This window comes from Urtica dioica, chromosome 10 (genome assembly GCF_054948205.1).
Source record: "Urtica dioica subsp. dioica isolate 48M chromosome 10, U.dioica_male_clone48M_v1_H2, whole genome shotgun sequence".
In the NCBI taxonomy this organism is placed as follows: Eukaryota; Viridiplantae; Streptophyta; class Magnoliopsida; order Rosales; family Urticaceae; genus Urtica; species Urtica dioica.
In genome coordinates, this window is record NC_142765.1 from 1,535,897 (window position 1) to 1,558,979 (window position 23,083).

The following is a 23,083-nucleotide window of genomic DNA, read 5'->3' on the forward strand; positions in this document are numbered from 1 at the left end:
CAAAACTTTCTGGAGAGAATAACTTTCTGGAGGAAAGTATTATGGGGAATTTTATTATTATTTTTTTTTCTTTCTCTTTTTTTTTTTTTTTTTTTTTTTTTTTTTTTTTTTTTTTTCTAAATTGCTTGATACAAACGAAGAAGAAAGAAAAAAAAAGAAAGGTAAAAACTAAAAAAAAATAAAAATAGAATCAAAATTAAACCTTGATAGAACTAAGCTCTGATACCACTTGATGTGAACTCGACGGAGAAATTCGTCGGTGCTCAAATTTGAGCGGATTGTCTCTCGGAAGGTTGCGGAATACCGTCGATAAATCGGACGAACGCCACAAGAATTTCGAGCACAAATTCTTGATAAGTTCTAGAGCTAAGAGAATATCTCTCAAATCACACAAACACACTCAATATTATATATATTTCCAGCTTCCAAAAAAAACGATATAATTTGTGCACGATTCCGATATATTAGAAGAAGAGAGCATCAAGAAGTGTTGTAGAATCTCCTAGTTTGGTATTCCGTTTATATCCCTGATTTTCCGATAGAAAATTATTTTCTCTCTTGCTTCTATTTTGATTTCATGCTTCGTTGGTCTATCGGTTCTTATTTGATTTCACGCCACTTTGGGGAATCATAATCGTGAGCGGAAGAAAATTGTTAGGGAAGCTCCTAGTTTTGCATTCATTCCGTTTATCTCCTGATTCTTTTTTTATTTCACACCACATTGGGATTTTCTAACTTATTAGCGAAAACGACACTGGAATAATTATTTTTTTAAATTTAAAGATCTTTAGATATCAAGGAATCTTAGATATACGTATACAGTTAGAAGAAGTGGGCATGATAAATGAGAAATTGCTCAAACTACCACCTTCACACTAACTTTTTCCAATAATCCACCAAAACATAGTTTTGGCCAAAAATACAAGTTGGCTCATTGTGAAAAACCAATGGGAAATTGCCCTATCTACTACCAAATCACTAACTTTTTCCAATTTCCCACCAAAACCATAATTTGGCCAAAAATGCCACTAATCCCAATGTACAACTACCCTTTTACCCTTCCCTTAAATTTTTCTTACAACCCACACCAACTCTCAGACTCTTTCTTACAACCCGCTCATATCTCACAATCCCTTAATCCCTTCCATGACTCTTTCTCTCTCTCTCTTCCTGTCAATCTCTTCCTCTTACTCTCTCTTCTCTCTCTCTCTCTATCTCTCTCTCTCTTCGCGTCAGTCTTTTCCCGAGGACCCAAGAAACCCAGGTGCCCGAGGACCAGGTCTCTTTCTCGCACCAACTCTCTAAAACTCGAGGACCCAAACGCAGACGAGGACCCAAAGCCACCAAACCCAACAAACCCAGGTGCCCGAGGACCAGCTCTCTTTCTCGCACCAACTCTCTAAAACCCGAGGACCCAAACGCCGACGAGACTCAAACTCCAGATTTAGTCCAAGATCAGGTCGCGCACAAGGTTCGTTTCGCTTTTTAGGATATTTTTTGGGATATTGTTTGGGTATGTTAAGAATCTTCAGAGTTCATCAGTTGTTTAGATTTTAGGATACCTTTAGGATATTGTTTGGATGAACTTTGTGGTTAGGATTTTAGGATATTGTTTGGGTAATTTAACTCTACAGAGTTCATCAGTTGTTGACATTAGACGTCAATTGTTGACATCTAATGTCAACAACTGATGAACTCTGTAGAGTTTAGATGTCAATTTGTTGACATTAGATGTCAACAATGGACGTCAATTGTTGATATCTAATGTCAACAACTGATGAACTTTGTAGAGTTTAGATGTCAATTTGTTGACATTAGATGTCAACAATGGACGTCAACTATTGACATCTGATGTCAACAACTAATGAACGTTTTTTACTCTAATATTGTCCAAATTATGCAGAAATGTCAGGAAAACACTCCATTGAATCTCCGGTGACAACCTATGACGACTTCGAGCCCCGAAAGAGAAAATGTTCTAAAAATGAGGTACATTTTGATGCCAATCAAATCAGTTATTATTATGATTGTAGACATTCATACCTATAATTGTAGACAATTACTAAAAGGGATTGTAGTCAATTGATGTTAATAAGGCAAGCGGATCGGAACTCGGTGATGCACAACTCACGGAGTTTCAAATGAGCGAGGTTGAGTACATATGGTACTTGGATACATTTCGTAGTGAGACTGAATCGGGTCCGATCATGTGTCTCGAAAGTGTTATGAAAGAAATCCTCGGAGACGACTGGGAGACTCAGTTGAAGAAAAAAGGAGATTTTATGGAAGTCGTGCCCAAGGGGACACGAGTGTTTATGCTGAAAATCCAGAGAGAGGAACTCCTCTCCTATAGGAGGATGAGGATTAACAAGAAATGACTCTGCCGATGAATTCCCCACATCATTGGTCTAAACTTCGTGATATTTATGTATGGATTGTTGTATGACTTGAATGCCTGAAACTGCTTAATATGTCTATTTACACTATGTTTTATATATGAACAATCTAGTCATTGACAACAGATGTCTATTTACAACAGATGTTTGACATAAGAGTATATAATCTAGTACATGAACTACAAAAATAGATATAATCTAGGTGATGCACAAACTAGACATAATACAAAAATAGACATAAGAGTACATAATCTAGTACATGTCTATTATATGAACAAACTAGTACTTAAATAATGTCATAATTTAACCAACCAAAATAAAAAGTTTCTTAATCATCATCCATTTCAATGTCTGAACCCACTTTTGTTGCTATTTTAACCGCCCCGTGTCTTTATAGATCAATTGTGATCTTTTGTCGATACATGGCCATGTCGTCTTGTCGGATTTCCGATAGATCATACCCGTGAGTCAAAAACTCCATGGCCTTTATAACAAACATTCCACAATCGCCGCTGTTTTTAAAAATTTGTAATTAGACATCTTGAATGTTCAATAATATGATATTCTATAATAGCAAGACGTACCCATTATTCTGTTGAGGCATGTTCGTGTAAGTTCCGACTTTGAACTTCGACGAACTTGTGTCTTCAATCCCCAGCCCGTCAAACGCACCAACAGAACAAAGAACTAACGGGAGAAATTCAGCAATTTTTTGTACGTGGGCCGTTACCATTTGTCGGTGATGCTTGTTCCCGGACATCGAGTCGTAGATCATGATAGAACGTTCCCGAATCGTCACAGCTAGAAGAAGCCAATGTGACCTATCTGTGAAGCATACGGGAAGGTAAACTACCCCGACGTCCACCCAGGGAGAAGAATGCTTCAAGGACTTGTTGGTGGCTGTAATGTAGTCATGGATTCGGGACTGGTTTGTCCAATCAAACCTATCTTTATCTTCACAGTTGAGCCATGCTTCGTACCCTTGGATGCAGTAGTTATGAAAGAAACTGTTCATTATTGTGAACGATTCTTTCAACTCACCTGTCATTCTCTTCTTCCTCAGGTAGTACGACACAACATCTACATGCTGCAAAAACAATGAAAAGGTGAGGGATATTAATATAATATAAGATCAATTGTAAAAAAAACATACAACAATAGAAATCAACAATAGATGTCAATTGTTAACATCTAGATGTTAACAATAGACGTCTATTGTTGACATTGATGTCAACTGTTGACGTCTAGATGTCAACAATAGACGTCTATTGTTGACATTGATGTCAACTGTTGACGTCTAGATGTCAACAATAGACGTCTATTGTTGACATTGATGTCAACTGTTGACGTCTAGATGTCAACAATTGACGTCTATTGTTGACATTGATGTCAACTGTTGACGTCTAGATGTCGACAATAGACGTCAATTGTTGACATCTAGATGTCAACAATTGATGTGTTGACATCTAGATGTCAACAATAGACGTCTATTGTTGACATTGATGTCAACTGTTGACATCTAGATGTCAACAATAGACGTCTATTGTTGACATTGATGTCAACTGTTGACATCTAGATGTCAACAATTGATGTCTATTGTTGACATTGATGTCAACTGTTGACGTCTAGATGTCAACAATTGACGTCTATTGTTGACATTGATGTCAACTGTTGACGTCTAGATGTCAACAATAGACGTCAATTGTTGACATCTAGATGTCAACAATTGATGTGTTGACATCTAAATGTCAACAATTGACGTCTATTGTTGACATTGATGTCAACTGTTGACATCTAGATGTCAACAATAGACGTCTATTGTTAACATGGATGTCAACTGTTGACATCTAGATGTCAACAATTGACGTCTATTGTTGACATTGATGTCAACTGTTGACATCTAGATGTCAACAATAGACGTCTATTGTTGACATCTATTGTCAACAGACATCAATCTTGTTATATGAAAAGTAAGTAGATAGTAGTAGTCATACCTGATCGCACAACCATTCTTCTTCGGTCCAAAGGGTGTAAAAGAAAGTCTTTGACCTGACTTCTACCTCTGTGAAATCCCATCTCCATGGTAAATGATCTTCCCTTTTCACATACCATAAGCCTTCATCGTGCTTCTTCTTCCTCAAGCCGATCTTAAGCCAAGTCTCCATTACGAGTACGTCCACAAGAGACGTTGAATCGAACTGACCAGTGAGAGGGTTCTTCATCGGGCGATCGATGTTTTTTGTGAACTTCAAGTACGGCCTTGGGATAGGAGTCGGAGTGTATTTCTCCGGAGATCTCGTCATTCGGACAGGTCTTCTCGGTGAATCGTCTATGTTTATCGGAACGATCTCCCATGATTCCCGATTCTCCTTGTCCTTTGTAGCGTTGATCTCATCATCCATATCCCCCAAGGTTTTGCCCTCAGGAACTGAGCCAATGTAAATCAGTTGGCTGTCGTCGTACATCTCTCTCTCTCAAACTGCTCGCAATCCAGTCGTAGAAGGTGCGATCTGGCTTGTGATTCAGTTAGATTTTGGGATGAATCTAACAAGAAATAGGAGTATCAGTTAACAACAATGTCAACAATTATAGTCAATAATTGCATTTATTGACATAATGTACGTACCATCTATTTCTTTTTCTTTCTCGTTTTCTTTTTCTTCTTCTTCTTTTTCTTCTCCTTCTTCTTCTCTTTCTTCTTCTTCTTTTCCTCCTCCTTCTTTTTCTTCTTCTTCTTCTTCTTCTTGTTCTTGGTCTTCTTCCTCCTCGTTGTCCTCTGGTTGATTATCTTTAGAATTCTTGTTGGACAGCTCCAACAATTGATCATTCACACTCTTGGTGAATTCATGAAAACTTTGTCTCATCTCCATCCGGAATAAGCTCCATTCACCCTTCATGTGGTTGACTGTGTCTTCCACATTTTTCAACCGAGCCTGTGTTAAAAAGATGTTAGAAATGTTATTCATACTTGAAGGAAATCAACAAATAGTGCTATAGATAACAACCGAGCCAGTGTTCAATTGACATACCTCAGAATCTTGGCTCAGTCTTGAATGAGCTGTTGTCGACAGATGGGATGTTTGTCCACATGACTCAACCCGTGCCTGTAACAAAATGTCAAAAATTGTTACGAATAATGGACATCTATTGTTGACATTTGTATAGTTGACAAATATCGTATTAAATTGATTAAAAAATAGGGAATGAGAAATTAGTAGCCTCGGCAGTGGCTTGGTCGTCGTGTTCTTTCTCACGATGTACTCCTCGTCGCCCAGAGGTTTGAATTCCAAATCATCGGATTGGAAATCGATTTGTTGGAATTTGTTGTCAACAACATGTGTCACCGATTTCCACCGACGCATCAGTGGAGATGCCGTCTCTGAAACTTTCTCGCAATACGAGAGAGACGTGAGCACTGGCATTGTTTCAAACGCCCATATCTGTAATGGATACAGAAATGAAGGGAAGTTGATCTTTCCCTTAGAGGCTGACTTCAAGGAGACGTTCTTTATGTACTTCCTGGCACATTCCAAGAAGAACTTCCAGACCACGTTACCCCACGAATGAGAGTTAAATTGGTCTAGGTCTTCTACCAACTTCACGTACGCCCAGTCTGGGATGTTGGTATGCGGTGCGGAAGCGAGAAGAACGTTGATGAGAAAATGGAGAAGCAAGAGCTTCACCCGCTTTGTCGGATTTTGCCAACCCTTGCTCTCTTTGAGCTGCGAGGTTAGGACGGCACGAGTCTTGTATGTCCCGTTGTTGAAGACGCTCGTGAACAATCCGTCTTCAACAATTTCCGTATAGTTGACAGCTTCGTAGTTGTCGACTATACGAAGACCCGTGATCTCTGCGAAATGGTGGATGGTAAAAGCCCGAGGTTCACCCCCGAGCTCAATGAAGATCGCATCCTCACTCGCCTGCCCTTCATACTGACCGACCCTCATCAACAAGTGGTTGATTATCTTTGACGACCTGTTGATCTTTGGAAGCTTCAGAAACTGGCCGAAGCAAGACTCTTGGAAAAGAGCCGTCTCCTCCGCTGTCATGTCAGCGGCTTCTTCAAATTTATCTAGTGAACCATAAAAACTGAAATTATGGTCCACTATTTCCCCTTCGGGGACAAACCTCTCCCATCCCTGAAAACCATTACAAAAAAGAATGAGAAAATCAAAACACAACCTTCAGTTGTTGACATCTATAGGTCAACAATTGATACCAGTTGTTGACCTATATTCAATATTGATGTCAATTGTTGATGGCAATTGTTGACATCTATATTCAATATTCATACCATTTGTTGACGTATAGATGTTAACAACTGACATCAACAGTTGACATCAATGTCAACAATAGACGTCAATTGTTGACATCTAGATGTCAACAGTTGACATCAATGCCAACAATAGACGTCTATTGTTGACATCAATGTCAACAATTAGTTCAAAAACAACAATATTCATTCAACATCAATATCTCTTCAATCAAGCCATAACAAAACCGAGATAACCCAATGCAAACCGAGATAACCCAAAACTAGTTAACCAAAACTAAACCGAAATTAAATCAAGTCTATCCCAAAATCAATCAAGGTCCATCAATCAACAGCAAATCAACCGAAAACCCCCAAACTAACCTGAATATTGGCGGACTTGGGGGGTTGCTCTTCTTCCTCGGCATCAGACGTGACATGCATGGGCTTCACCTTCCCACGCCGAGGTTTCTTCGCCGAACTCTTCACCGGTTTGGGTGAAGTTGTTGTTTTTCTTTTCCGGGACGGTTTGGGTGAAGACGGCGACTCCTCCGGCGCCTTCGTCTTTTTCCGGTGACTCCGTCTAACAACTTCATTTTGTTTTTTCCGGGGTTGTTTGAGTGATTGAAAGTCATTATCGTCGTCCATTTCCTGGACTGTTTAGGGTTAGGATTTGGGGGTTCGGTGAGAGAGCGAGATCGCGACAGAGGAGAAGTGGGAATGACGACAGTTAGACGGGAAATGAGGAGAACTAGGCGGTTTTAGGAAGAGAAGAGGAGAGAGAGAATTTGAGGAGAAAACGAGGGAGAAATATGAGCGGGAATGGGAATGAGCGAAAAAAATGAGTGATATAGGATATGAGGGAGAGTTGGTGTGGGTTGTAAGAAAAATTTAAGTGAAGGGTAAAATGGTAGTTGTACATTTGATTTAGTGGCATTTTTGGCCAAATTATGGTTTTGGTGGGAAATTGGAAAAAGTTATTGTTTTGGTAGTAGTTGTGGCAATTTCCCAAAACCAATTTTACCCTTCACTCGAAATTTTCTTTCAATCTCACACCTACCTCTCCAAACTAATTAATAACAGGGAAATTGCCCTATCTACTACCAAATCACTAACTTTTTCCAATTTCCCACCAAAACCATAATTTGGCCAAAAATGCCACTAATCCCAATGTACAACTACCCTTTTACCCTTCACTTAAATTTTTCTTACAACCCACACCAACTCTCAAAATCCCGCTCATATCTCACATTAATCCATGACTCTTCCTGTCAATCTCTTTCTCTCACTCTCTCTCTTCTCTCTCTCTCTCTCTCTCTCTCTCTCTCTCTCTCTCTCTCTCTCTCTCTCTCTCTCTCTTCGCGTCAGTCTTTTCCCGAGGACCCAAGAAACCCAGGTGCCCGAGGACCAGGTCTCTTTCTCGCACCAACTCTCTAAAACTCGAGGACCCAAACGCCGACGAGGACCCAAAGCCACCAGACCCAAGAAACCCAGGTGCCCGAGGACCAGCTCTCTTTCTCGCACCAACTCTCTAAAACCCGAGGACCCAAACGCCGAGGTGGACCCAAAGCCACCAGACCCAAGAAACCCAGGTGCCCGAGGACCAGCTCTCTTTCTCGCACCAACTCTCTAAAACCCGAGGACCCAAACGCCGACGAGACTCAAACTCCAGATTTAGTCCAAGATCAGGTCGCGCACAAGGTTCGTTTCGCATTTTAGGATATTTTTTTGGGATATTGTTTGGGTATGTTAAGAATCTACAGAGTTCATCAGTTCTTTAGGATATTGTTTGGGATATTGTTTGGATGAACAGATTTTAGGTGTTTGGGATGAATCTACAGAGTTCATCAGTTGTTGACATTAGATGTCAACAGTTGACATCCACTGTTGACATCTAATGTCAACAACTGATGAGAGAATTGACATTTAAACTCTACAGAGTTCATCAGTTGTTGACATTAGATGTCAATTGACATCTAATGTCAACAACTGATGACCTTAGGTGTCAATTTCTCTCATCAGTTGTTGACATTAGATGTCAACAGTTGACGTCCACTGTTGACATCTAATGTCAACAACTGATGAACTCTGTAGAGTTTAGATGTCAATTTCTCTCATCAATTGTTGACATTAGATGTCAATAATGGACGTCAACTGTTGACATCTAATGTCAACAAATAATGAAGACCTTAGATGTCAATAATCAGTTGTTGACATTAGATGTCAATAATGGACGTCAACTGTTGACATCTAATGTCAACAACTGATGAACTCTGTAGAGTTTAGATATCAATTTCTCTCATCAGTTGTTGACATTAGATGTCAATAATGAACGTTGTTGATACTAATATGCAGAAATGTCAGAAAAACACTCCATTGAATCTCCGGTGACAAGCTATGACGACTTCGAGCCCCGAAAGAGAAAATTATATAAAAATGAGGTACATTTTGATGCCAAGCAAAGCTGATTTTCGGCTACAATTATAGGTATGATTGTAGACATTCATACCTATAATTGTAGACAATTACTAAAATTGTAGTCAATTGATGTTAATAAGGCAAGCGGATCGGAACTCGGTGATGCACAACTCACGGAGTTTCAAATGAGCCAAGCTGAGTACATATGGTACTTGGATACTTTTTGTAGTGAGACTGAATCGGGTCCGATCATGTCTCTCGAAAGGGTTATGAAAGAAATCATCGGAGACGATTGGGAGACTCCGTTGAAGGAAAAAAGAGATTTTATGGAAGTCGTGCCCAAGGGGACACGACTGTTTATGCTGAAAACCCAGAGAGAGGAACTTCTCTATTATAGGAGGATGATGATCAACAAGAAATTAGTCTGACGATGAATTCCCCACATCATTGGTCTAAACTTCGTAATATTTATATTTGTATGGGTTTTTGTATGACTTGAATGCTTGAAACTGCTTAATATGTCTATTTACACTATGTCCCTTTTATATATGTGTAATGTTGTGAATTGCATGCCTAAGTGAATAACTAAATTTAAATTCATCCACTAGATGTCAACAGTTGACATCAATTGTTGACATCTAATGTCAACAATTGACATCAATTGTTTAGTTCCCTCACAACTAATGGAGAACAATAAGAAATCACAGACGTCTATTGTTGACTTTAGATGTCTAAAATCTGCATACAAGTCGGAGATTACAAATAAATTTCTCAATAAACTAAGAAATCAACAAGAGTCACTACTGAAATGGTGGAAATTACAAAGAAGTCTGAAATTATTGCGTGGACAAAGGAGTAGCACTATTGCATGTTTGACGATTGTGGCCAATTTGCCCGCAACGCGTACACTTGCGCCTAATAATGTCCTCACCTTGAGAGGGTATTCTTCTCTTTTTGGGCCTACCGGCGGCACGTGCTTTGTGTTGAGGCGGAAGAACTTTGATATTCTCCACCTCGGGGGGAATATTCCAACTCGAAATGTCGCCATGAGGATGATGTACACCTGCGTAGGTTGCCCGCAAATACTCCGTAGAGTAGAACTCGGAAATGTAGTTCTCAACTTGACGGTTACGTACTCGACATGCTGCGATTGCGTGTGGACAAATAAAATTATGAGCCTGCCATCGCCGACATGAGCATGTCCTCTCTTCTAAATTAACAGCATATACAATCCCCTCTCTGTCTACGACCTCAAACTCGTCGACTGAAGATGGCCTCACCTAGTAGAAAACATAACTTCATCAAAATCTTGTACAAAACATGAAACATACAACAATTGTAGACTTTACCTCCATTCGAACAGCGTATGCAATGTACTTGTCTGCTCTGGCTTGGTATACTTTTGTGAGGAGCGTGTTTGTTTTGGCCGCAGCATCTCGACGTTCATAAAACCATTTCATACTTCTCTCTCTCAGCCAATCCATCAACTTCGAAACTGAAAATTGTCTGACTTTTACATTTAATGCATTCAATGCTTCCGCGTTGTTGTTCGTCATGATACCGTACCTCTTTCTCCTGAACATGCATCGTGCCCACCTTTGATACCCGACATCATTAGCTAAGTACCGTCGTATTTCGGGATTTTCAGCGTCCAACATGACCATGAAACTTTCAAATTCCCGCTGAGTGTATGCCTTCGAGGCACCGTAAAATTTCCACTTCACCTCCTTCGTAATCCCCTTGAAAGTAGTCTTCAAATTACCGTGAAGATGGTACATGCAAAAACCATGATCACAGTTCGGAAATACCGTCTTGATGCCATTGATTATGCCAGCGTGCCTATCAGATACAAATACTTGCTCTTCCCGTTCCCCAATTGCATCTTTCAATTTGGCGAAGAAGTAAATCCAAGTTTCGTTAGACTCTGAAGGACCAATACAGTAGGCTAGTGGAAAAATTTGTTTGTTTCCGTCCATCCCACACGCCGTATACAACGTTCCTTTGTAATAGTTCTTCAAATGAGTACCATCGACGATAATCACGGGTCTTACATACTTCCACCCCGTTCTCCATGGGCCGAGTGACATGAAAAAACTAATAAATACGCCGCCCTCACCAGTGATGAGGTCAAATAAAGAACCTGGATTCTTAGTCTCGATCATGTACCTTAGCTTAGGTAAGAATGCGTACGACTCCATGGAATTGCCGTAGAGGGACTTTAGAGCCTGCTCTCTGGAACGCCAAGCTTTTTTGTAAGACATAGACACCCCGTAATCCATTTGCATGTAGTTCATTATCTCTTTCGGTTTGCACATACCCACGCTTGGATCAATACACTTATGCTTCACAACCTCTCCTATTAAAGTACTCGTTGCTTGCGGGTGACGTCCTTGTCTTACGTTCAGGGCACAACTGTGGTCGTTGTCGAACCTAAAACATGAAAATTACAACAAACTTAGTTTCAACATTAATGTCAACAATTGACATCAGATGTCAACAATTGACACCAGATGTCAACAATTGACACCAGATGTCAAAAAACAGAGATCTAATTACAGTATTTCAATTTCATACATGATTCAACAAAGAGAGTTTACCTTCTAATTTGGAAAATGGGCGTGTTAGCCTTTCTCACGGCCCGGACAGCCCAATTACAATGCTCTCCCAGACAAACAACATGCAATGTGTTTTTGTCCGAGTTCTTTGTCTTATACGTGAAGTTGTTGTTTATAGCGAACAACATCAAGTGTTTCTGTAAAGTCTTTTTATCCTTGTACAATGCATGTCGCTCAATAAATACGGGGGAATGACCATCTAAAATAATAGCCTCATCCATGTTTGAGTCTCTCCTAGTAGATGAACTTGGGACGCTATGTGAATTCGGCGTAGACGGTGATGAAGGACGGGAGTTTTGTGGTGGAGGAGGGGATCGTGGTGACGGAGGGGAGTTTTGTGGTGAAGGAGGGGAGTTTTGTGGTGGAGGAGGGGATCGTGGTGACGGAGGGGAGTTGCGTGGTGGAGGAGGGGAGTTTTGTGGTGGAGGAGGGGATCGTGGTGACGGAGGGGAGTTGCGTGGTGGAGGAGGGGATCGGGAATTTATAGGTGGAGGCGAGTTTCGTGGTGGAGGGCATTGTCGTTGTCGTTGTCGTTGTTGTTGTCGTTGTGTCTCATAGTCTGACAACCTTAAGTCATCCAATCCGAACGTACCACGAATTACCGAATCAGGAGTTGGAACCGAACCACACCCCTCCTCGGGTATGGATGGCATGTCAGAAACTCTTGTAGGCGGGTTTCCAACGCAACCACTATCACGGCTGTTGCCAGTGGATCCAACCCCTGGAGAATCGAGCCCGGGTGGAATTTCATTTATTTCCAATATCAATTGTAATTTCTCCGTGTCATCTTCTTTCCTCTTCCTCAAATATAAATAACCTTCTAACGTAGCGTCGTTGGTTATCTCAACAGGTTTCAAGGCACCAGCCATGGCGTATGCAACACCAATGGTATGAGTGGATGGTGATTTGCCCAAATTCGCGTAAATGATTTGCATCAAACTAGCGAAGTTAACTTCATACGGCACCATGATTCCGAAAGATCCATTCTCATGATAACAACCAGGTTCAACCCAAGTTCCACTGTGCTTGAATAATAAATAAATAGCCGTCATCACTGCGTACAAAAATCATAGGCAGAGTTGAGTTATTAATTATTTGTTGACTTCAGATGTCAACAGTTGACGTCCACTGTTGACATCTGAAGTCAACAATTGATGAACTCACTGGTGAACATACCCAGACCAAACAGGACATTTGAATCTCTTTAAACTATCAAAATGACATAGAACTTGAACTTTTTGAACCACGAAATTTATGAAAAATGAAGAAATGCGAGACAAACCTTGTGGGCAAGCTGGTCTTGGACTACGAACTCGTGGGCGTTTGGGTCTCGTAGGCGCGGGCTGGTCTTGGACTACGAACTCGTGGGCGTTTGGGTCTCGTGGGCGTTTGAGTCTCGTATGCGTTTGGGTCTCGTAGGCGTTTGGCTCTGCGTGACCGTGGGTGTAGCGACGCCGAGGGTTTTAGAGACCGACGGAGAGAGAGAGAGAGAGAGAGAGAGAGAGAGAGAGAGAGTCAGGGATTTGGGATGAGATATGAGCGGGATACGAGCGAAAATGAGGAGTGAGATGAGATATGAGGGATAGTTGATGTGGGTTGTAAGAAAAATTTAAGTGGAGGGTAAAAGGGTAGTTGTACATTTGAGTTAGTGGCATTTTTGGCCAAATTATGGTTTTGGTGGGAAATTGGAAAAAGTTATTCATTTGGTAGTAGATAGGGCAATTTCCCTATATAACATCATTTAATACCATTTTATTATATCTATAATTAATAACCTCATTTAATATCATTTGTTCATTTATCATTTATTAATATAACTTGTTCATCTCATCTCTCTCTCGTCATTCTCTCTACAGCTAAGAAAAAAAAACCTCAAAACCAAAAGAGAACCAAAACCTTAGATTTGAGTTCACTCAATCCTTACTAAAGTTGAGCTGACCCAAACCCTTGGATTTGAGCTCCGACACGCTCAAGGAAGCACGACCAAAGCTCATAGATCCGGTCACGACGAAGAACGTAGCTCCGACCAAGCACGTAGCTCCGATCCTCGCCCAAGGTTAGTTTTTTTTTCAAACTTTTCCTTGCTTTTTGGGTATGTTTATTATGGGTATGTTTGAGATTGGCCAAAAAAATGAGACTCTTTTTGTTCTGGGAAATTTTTATTGTTTTTAGGCGAAGTTCATCAGTTGTTGACATCAGATGTCAACTGTTGACGAAACTGTTGACATCTGATGTCAACAACTGATGAACTTCGTTGATAGTAATTTCATCGAAGTTCATCAGTTTTAGATGTCAACAGTTGACGTCAACTATTGACATCTGATGTCAACTGTTGACGTCAACTATTGACATCTGATGTCAACTGTTGACATCTTAAGATTGTTGACATTGAAGTCAACAGTTGACATCAACTGTTGACATTGATGTCAACACTTGACATCTTAACATTGTTGACATTGAAGTCAACATCCAATGTCAACTGTTGACATCTTAACATTGTTGACATTGAAGTCAACACTTGACATCAACTGTTGACATTGCAGTCAACAATTGATGTCTATTGTGACGTCAATGTCAACAGTTGATCTTAATTGTTGACTTCAATTTCAACAATTGACATAAACTGTTGACATTTAAGTCAACAATTGATATCAACTGTTGATTTGAATGTCAACAGTTTATGTCAATTGTTGCTATTTTAAAGATTTTTTTTTTATTATTATTGTTCCCTCCCTGATTTTAGTTCTATTTTTGTGGCTTTCAAGGCTGGAAGAGGTATATTCCAGAAGAGAAGGTTGTGGATCATAACATGTACCGACAAAAGTTCGCAATCTATTTATACCGATACGGGGCGGTGAAGTTAGTGACATATGTTGGATCGAACATGGAGATGGATGACAATTAGGAACAATTTTGTCTTTATGTCTTTTTCTTTTGGTTTGTTCACGTACTCTTTATCTTTTTCCACGTTTGACATTGCATTTCATGATATCCTTTAAACTTGAATTTTAGACAACCTTTTGAATGAATTTTATGGACATCAATGTCAACAGTTGATATCTACTGTTGACATTGATGTCAACAGTTGACATCAATGTCAACAATAGACATCAAGTGTAGACAAAAGAAGAACTCACAGTCTGAACAAAAGAGTAATGAATTCAAAAAGAGTCATACACTATAAAGAACTAAGAACTCACAGTTTAAACAAAAGTGTAATGAATTCAAAAAGCGTCATACATTAAAAAAGTGTGGAATTAAAGAAAAGAAGTTTGAAATGCATAAACTAGTCCGAAATCAACAAAAAAATAAAAAAAAAATTATCAGTGGACAATCGAGTAGCACTACTGCATGTTTGACGATTGTGGCCAAGTACTCCACAACGCGCACACTTGCGCCTCCTAACTTCCTACCCTTGAGAGAGTATTCTTCTCTTTTTTGGCCTACCGGCGGCACGCGCTGTGTGTTCCGGCGGACCAACTATGATATTTTCTACCTCTGGGGGAATATCCCGACCAGGTTCAACCCAAGTATCACTGTACTTGAATAATAAATAAATATCTTCCATCACTGCGTACAAAAAAGCGAGAAACAAAGGCATAGTTAGTAAATGTTGACTTCAGATATCAACAATAGACGTTAATTGTTGACGTCTAATGTCAACTGTTTTCTTCCAATGTCAACATTGACGTCAACAATTGACTTCAATGTCAACAGTTGATGTCAACTGTTGACTTCAATGTCAACAGTCGATGGCAATTATAGACCATCTCAACAACAAATTCACACAATTTCAGGTTTAATCGGTGTGCAATTCCACAATTTCAAATGCACACATACCACAATTCATCCTAAGATACCATAATGCACACATATCATAATTTCAAATGCACAGATTCCACAATCAAAATTCAATTCCACAATCAAAATGCAATTCACATTCCACAACTTTGAGCAATTTCTCATATGTATTTGACGTCTAATGTCATTGGTGAGGGCGGCTTATTTGCAACAATTTCTCATATGCAATTGTTGACGTCTAATGTCAACAGTTGCCTTCCAATGTCAACAATGTCAACAGTAGACGTCAATTGTTGGCGCTAATGTCAACAGTTGCCTTCCAATGTCAATAATTGATGTCAATTGTTAACATTAGATGTCAACAGTTGACGTCAACAGTTGACACCAGATGTCAACAGTTGACGTCAACAGTTGACATCAGATGTCAACAATTGACGTCAACAGTTGACATCTAAAACTGATGAACTTCGATGACATTACTATCAACGAAGTTCAGTTGTTGACATCAGATGTCAACAGTTGACATCTGATGTCAACAACTGATGAACTTCGCCTAAAAACAATAAAAATTGCCCAGAACAAAAAGAGTCTCATTTTTTTGGCCAATCTCAAACATACTCATAATAAACATACCCAAAAACCAAGGAAAAGTTTGAAAAAAAAAACTAACCTTGGGCGAGGATCGGAGCTACGTGCTTGGTCGGAGCTACGTTCTTCGTCGTGACCGGATCTATGAGCTTTGGTCGTGCTTCCTTGAGCGTGTCGGAGCTCAAATCCAAGGGTTTGGGTCAGCTCAACTTTAGTAAGGATTGAGTGAACTCAAATCTAGGGTTTTGGTTCTCTTTTGGTTTTGAGGTTTTTTTTTTCTTAGCTGTAGAGAGAATGACGAGAGAGAGATGAGATGAACAAGTTATATTAATAAATGATAAATGAACAAATGATATTAAATGAGGTTATTAATTATAGATATAATAAAATGGTATTAAATGATGTTATTAATTAGTTTGGAGAGGTAGGTGTGAGATTGAAAGAAAATTTCAAGTGAAGAGTAAAATTGGTTTTTCACAATGAGCCAACTTGTATTTTTGGCCAAAATTATGTTTTGGTGGATTATTGGAAAAAGTTAGTGTGAAGGTGGTAGTTTGAGCAATTTCTCATGATAAATTTTGTGATAGAATCTCCATTATCTACCTACTGTCTATATTTTTTTCTTATTGTATATCTTTATTTGGCTTATTTTCCTTGTTGTCTAGATTTTATTAACTGTTTACAATTTCATTCATTTATTATTTTTTTTTATAATAGTTTCCTTGAAAATAAGGGTTGTTTATAGTTTCAATTTATAAAATTGATATTTGGGGAAGTTTTTGGTCGTCGGTAATATTGAAATGAGCATAGGGAAATTCAAATGTTTTTCTTTTTCCAACCCTTTTGAAATATCGATCTGAAATTATAGGGACCTCACCAGATCCATAATGATGACCTGGCAACGATAGAGCCATAAGTTCATTTCGGCCATAAGAGCGGGCTTATTATCGCGCTCATTATTTGAGATTATAGAATAGTCACGACAATTGTCGTGGCTAAATACTCTACTGCCACGACAACAGCCACGACTTGTCGTGGCTATTGCTAATTTCATATTTTCATTGGAACGGGCTTATTCTCGCGCTTATTATTTGACATTTTTTGGATAGCCACGACAACAGCCGCGACTTGTCGTGGCTATTATTAGGTTAGTATTTATTTTACTCTTCTTTCTCTTCTTTATTTTCGTTACAAATAAAAAAAAACCCCTAGAAAAACACTCACACCCTTTGTAACTCTCCTTCTCTTCATTTTTTTTTTTGCTCGATACTCTTCTTCTCTTCTTTATTTTCTCTTCTTCTCTCTCACGGCCCTCGAACTCTCCGACCCGGCCCTCTCACCGATGTCTCGTGCCAAGTCGTTGTCCCGCCAAGTCGCTATCTCGCACCAAGCTGCTGTTGCGCGCCAAGCCACTGTCCCGCCAAGTCGCTGTCCCGCACCAATGATTTTACTTTACTTTGATAGTATGTTAAATTTTGGTTTATTAGCGCCGCGAGCGTTATTTATTTTAATTTGTTAGTACATTGTATTTTAGTTAATTAGTATGAGACATTTTATCATCATATTAATGAAATATATATTATTTTGGTTTATAAGATTTTATTTGTGTAATTATTTTTACATTTGAAACATTGGCGGGAAAAAAGATTACCCGGAAAAAAGGGCGGGAAAAAATGGCAGGAAAAATAGGTTTCCCGACAAAATAATGTGGCCGAAATCAGCTGTGACAACAGCCACGACTAGTCGCGGCTGTTTTGTCGCGGCTAATATTAGTCACGACTTGTCGTGGCTGTTGATCAACAACAACGAAGCAACAGCCACGACTTTTGTCGTGGCTGTTGTCGCGGCTGAAGTACCAACAGCCACGACTTTCATAGCAACAGCCACGACTTTTGTCGCGGCTGTTGCCAATTTTTGTTGTAGTGTTTATTAACCGGAACCATATTTTCGATTTTAAAATTTTTGGACCAATAATCAGACTGAATTGGTACGAAACCGAATTAAAAAAAACCGATATCCGGTTTGAAAATTGAATTTCAAAAGCGGTTATCTAGGTTTGAAACTGGTTATCCAAAAAATCATTTATCCGGTTTCATAACCGGTTATCCGGTTCAAACCAATTTTTTTCCTACAATTTTGTACTAATTTAGAAATAAAAAATAAAAATTGATTAAATAAGTTTCAAAATTGTTTATATGATTGAAATCGGTTATCCGATTTCATAACTAGTTATCCGGTTCAAATCGGTTATCCGGTTTTAAAATTGGTTATCCAGTTTCAAAACTGCTTATCCGTTTTATAAAAAAAAATCGGTTCGGATATTCAACCGATAACCGATTTTTTGGATATTCAACCGGATCGGTTAACCGAACCGAATTTTCGGTTTGATGACGTTGCACCGAATTTCGGTTCCGGATCGGTTCGGTTACTGGTTTAACCAATTTTTGGTCGATTTTTATACACCTGCCCTTTATTCTATCTTGATAAAAAAGACAACCTTGAAATCAAATTAATTGTTTTATGGATCCTTTCTTACATTTATTCCATTTTTGTTCGGTAGAATATAAAGAAATCCTTGTCTATCTCGAGTCGTCGTCCCTCATGCTATCTGCATAAATTTATTATCGAATGTTTTTCTTCAGATTTAGAGTCTTCAATTTTTTATTTATTTAGTTCTTGTGAATTATCCGCCTTCCACTTTTTCGTTAACAAAAACTATGTGCAATTTTCTTTATGTATCAAAATCGAACAAAAACACCCGTAACGAAAACTATGTACAATTTTCTTATTTTAGAACTCCACTTTTAAAACTATGTGCAAAAACTCCACTTTTAAAACTATGTGCAATTTTCTTTTTTAAAACAACGAAAGTAATTGGTATGTCATCTTTATCGCTTTCGCTACTAGAAAAATGCTATTTAGTGGCACTTGAAAGGTGGCGTTTTGCTGAAAGACTGCCATCTATTTTATATTTTCAGTGGCAATTATATTCAAACTACCACCAAAACATTAACCTACCAAAAAAAGACATTCATAAATCAAGCGCTGCTAAATCATTGAAAAAGATGGCACTCATAACCGCCACCAAAATTATTTATTTTATTTATTTATTATAATGTATTATATGATATTATGTAAATTAATGCCTAAAAAATTAGTTATTTAATTATAATATAAAATAAAATCTTAAAGAGGCGGATATTCAAATACAAAGAAAATATATAAAACTAAATTGCTTTTCATTCATTCAGGCAAGTCTATATCAATCAGTAACTAAATAATTACCCATTTGGATATCCGCCTCTTTAAGATTTTATTTTATATTATCAATCAGTGCTAAATAATTACCCATTTGAACTGATTGCTAAATATATGTGTCCTGATTGATATATTTACCGCCTCTTGAACTAAATATATACAAAGAAAATACCCATTAAGATTTGCCTGATTGATATAATTACCCATTAAAATATATACAGGCGGATATCCAATATAAAATGCTACTTCTAGTTATTTATTTTTACTTGTTATTTAATTACCCATTTCATTGTTACAATCAGTTTTATACAGGCAAGTCTCATAGAACACATTCTAGATTACTTTTTTTTTTTTTGACGGATCATTCTAGACTACTGAAGGCTAATATTAAGCTGGGTAATTAGAAGTAGCATTTCAGTCTATATCAACTCTGGAAGTAAAAATAAAGCCCAGACCCAATTAAAAATACAAGCAGCCCTAGTGGGCCCATTTAGGCCCAAATTTTCAACACAACGTAAGCATCATCTTCCCCATTGGAAACTTGGAATTCGAGCATTTCCAGGCACCTGCGTACTGGGTAGATAAAATTAACCTTGTCACCGTCGTCATCTGAAATTAATTTCCTCCGGCGAACTTATTGCGAATCTTCGAGACCACGCAGTCACTCGCCCTCCACTCTGTTTTTGGAGTCCCTTGTACTCCGCTACATCTCCGTCGCCGTGCCGTCTCCGACCTCGAGCACTTGATTTTCCTCTGTCTTTCACAAAGCTCCTTGTCGCTTGAGGTGTCATCGTCTTCCTTGGTGTTGTTGAGGACGAGATCCTGTTGGAATGTGATTAATAAATTTTATTATCATGTGGATGGCTGATTTGTGGCAACAAGTTGAGTGGGTTCCACTCATCGGAATTGAATAATTCCAAGTGATACGGATTCCTCGTAACGAGGGCTATAAAATCGAATATTTGTTTGCCAAAATCGGACCTAAGATGAATGAGAAATTGATGCTCAAAGTAGGCTAAAGAAACACAATTGTTGTTGTGTTGTGGAAGTGGAAAACCAAGAGTCCCACATTGGTTGGGGATGTGTGTTGTGGTAGTGTTTATATACTATCCTCTTTCTTTAGTGGTCAAGCAAGTGCAAGAGAGGAGAGTGTGGGTGGGTTATCTCTTAACCCCTCGCGCGCACACACACACGCGCGCCAGTTCGGGTTCGGGAATTGTCTCGGTCTCGGGCTTTCTTTTTATTGCAAAGTTCACTTCCAAAATGTTTTAATTTTGGAAATTAAACCTTTACTCTCGAGGAGTTACTTACTCGTAGCCATAAAGGCTGGAAAACGTGAATTTGAGCGTTAACCATGCATTAAGGACGGTTTGTAACCTCTCCTTTATGCCGAATTATTGGGTTTATGGAGCTTTATTGCTTCCGTTGAGAGCTGCTGCTGAGTATGCTCTTGCGCCTATAAAAGGCTGAGGTCTCTCGAGTGCATAACAAGTGCTACAAAATTTCAAAGATTAAAGATCAACAGTTGCATATTATACATGAATCTTGCAATGAGAGAAAAGAAAAGGTAAGCCATACATGTATTATTTTTCTTCATTCAACCATTAAATAATAGTAACCTTACAAAAAAAAAATAGAGATATCTGTCACTTGTACATTTTTTTTAGTCAAACGAATTTCATGATGGAAAGCTATAACATTCCCTCTTAACTTTATAAAAAGAAAACAAGGAAAAAAAAAACTCATGATAATATTGGTATGAATATGCATAACCAAGTCATTTTAAAATAGCCAAATATTTAGTCATATAAACTTCTTCTATTTATCAGTCTACAAATTTATTGATTACACAAAAAAAAAAAGGTCTCAAATTAAAGTGCTTTTTGAAAAAAGACATTTACAAGGATCAAGTAGATATGAGAAACGTGCATAAAAGCAAGCCATTATTTTTTCAAAACGTTTTTTTTTTTAAACAATCAACAATGCTTCCACCAAAGCTAACACAGGATATATGAACAAAGCTTCACCTGTAACTATAAATATATATCCTAACAAACAAAAAACATCAACAAATTCATACTAACAACCATTAACAATAACAGAGTCATGCTAAAAGAAAAAAAAAAAAAAAAAAAAAACCAACGACATGATGTACATATAAAAAGCTTACCTGGGTGTGTGAAGAGGTAGTACGGGCTCAGAGTGCGATGGAGCGTCAAAATATACCGAAAAAAACACTACGACAAAATCACCGGGATAGATACTGCCAAAGAGGTCTGAATTTGTGATGAATGACCGGAAAAATATGAAAAAGAACCACATAACCGATGTTAATAACATTCCTTACAACCAATTACACCACGGATTTAGAGATAAAATAATAAATAAAAAAATCATAACCTGCCAACCGTGTACACGATGTTGGGCTGTCAACGAGGAGCGGCTATTATGGACTCGACAAACGGCAGTGAAGACCGACGTCGAGAGACGGTGGCGACCAGCGGCGGGGAGGGTTGTTGCGCAAAAGTGGCAGTGGCGACAACACTCGACGTTGAGTCTGTTTTGAGTCTGATATCGGAGCAGCTCTCGACGGATGACTCTCGACGGACGGCTCTCGACAGCAAACAGCGGCGGCAAGATGTGGTTATTCACGTACGCACATAGTGAGTTGCAGAGAAGTTGTTGCGCCGCAAGAGTTTGAGAATATAAAACGCCAAAGTACAAAACCGTAAAAGATTGTGTTTAATTAGTCAAAAATATTTAATTATAATCCCTTTTTTTTTGCTCAGACTTTAATAATATTCTTTTTATACAGCCCACCAAATCTTTTACCTAATAAAAATGGGTCACGTGGGCTTGATTCTTTATTATAGCGTATGAATAAAAAACGCTATTAAAAGTCTTCAATACCAAAAAATTTCCAGACTCATGGCGCCTAATTTAAACACTAAGAATTTCGACTTTTAAGTTCTACTAAACTATTGACAGAGAGTGGTACTCGAAACATAAAAATGCATAACTATCTGCAATATTCAGAATCAAACACATCCTTCGGAATTAGCAATCTACAAAACGCAGAAAAAAAAAGCCTATGGACTATCAAATAACCAGAATCATCAAACAAAACGCAGAAAAAAAAAAAAAAAAAAAACCGAATACACTAACAAGTGTTGACATTAAATCAAACACATGGAGGGCATATATTTACAACATGAAATCTAGATCTAATGGTTGATAATCTGAAAATCAAAGAAAAAAATGTATAAAACAATGCAATCAGATAATAAAAAGAACCCCCTAACCTGTTGCCATGTACACGATTTTGGGCTGTCAATGAGGAGCGGCTATTACGGACTCGAGAAACGGCGGTGAAGACCGAGGTCGAGAAACGGTGGCGACCAGCGGCGGGGAGGGTTGTCGTGAAAAAGTGGCGCTGGCGACGACTCTTGACAGCAAACAGCGGCTCTCGGAGTTTGATACGGAGCGGCTCTCGACGGACGACTCTCGACAGCCGCAAGATATTGAACTAAAAGTTGATGATTTTTTATCATTATTTTGTGTCTTCTCTTCCACAGGAAGATGTGAACAAGCTTTTATCAATATGAGAGATGTGACTTATTAAGGAGGATCATTTTCTGCAATGAGAACAGAGTGACGCAGAAGAGATGCCCAAGTTTGAGAAAATAAAATCGTACAGCATTCCATAGTGTATTTTTTTCCCACAGAGTTAAATAATATCTTTTATCCATCTCACC

The 23,083-nt window shown here is 38.6% G+C and overlaps 4 protein-coding genes and 1 long non-coding RNA gene across 5 annotated transcripts in view; 1 reads left to right on the forward strand and 4 right to left on the reverse strand.

Moving 5' to 3' along the window:
• Nucleotides 1-23,083, forward strand: part of LOC149382904 (purple acid phosphatase 4-like) — a 77,181-nt gene that overhangs the window by 30,464 nt on the left and 23,634 nt on the right. The window lies entirely within an intron of this gene.
• Nucleotides 1-23,083, reverse strand: part of LOC149382906 (uncharacterized) — a 79,386-nt gene that overhangs the window by 21,330 nt on the left and 34,973 nt on the right. The gene's annotated exons all lie outside the window — the stretch shown is intronic.
• On the reverse strand, nt 2,788-5,495 carry LOC149382910 (uncharacterized). Its single transcript, XM_089628799.1, has 5 exons — nt 5,426-5,495; nt 5,023-5,329; nt 4,391-4,940; nt 2,981-3,483; nt 2,788-2,908 (listed from the first exon to the last, which is right to left on the reverse strand). Exons 3-5 carry the CDS (start codon nt 4,859-4,861, stop codon nt 2,788-2,790), a joined length of 1,095 nt encoding a protein of 364 aa, XP_089484925.1. The 5' UTR covers nt 4,862-4,940; nt 5,023-5,329; nt 5,426-5,495.
• LOC149382911 (uncharacterized) lies at nt 4,919-7,637 on the reverse strand. Its single transcript, XM_089628800.1, has 5 exons — nt 7,033-7,637; nt 5,552-6,535; nt 5,426-5,500; nt 5,205-5,329; nt 4,919-4,940 (listed from the first exon to the last, which is right to left on the reverse strand). The coding sequence occupies exons 1-5, from the start codon at nt 7,294-7,296 to the stop codon at nt 4,919-4,921; spliced, it is 1,470 nt and encodes a 489-aa protein (XP_089484926.1). The 5' UTR covers nt 7,297-7,637.
• LOC149382912 (uncharacterized) lies at nt 9,759-10,541 on the reverse strand. Its single transcript, XR_016301713.1, has 2 exons — nt 10,416-10,541; nt 9,759-10,346 (listed from the first exon to the last, which is right to left on the reverse strand). It is a non-coding gene; the product is annotated as an uncharacterized LOC149382912 (long non-coding RNA).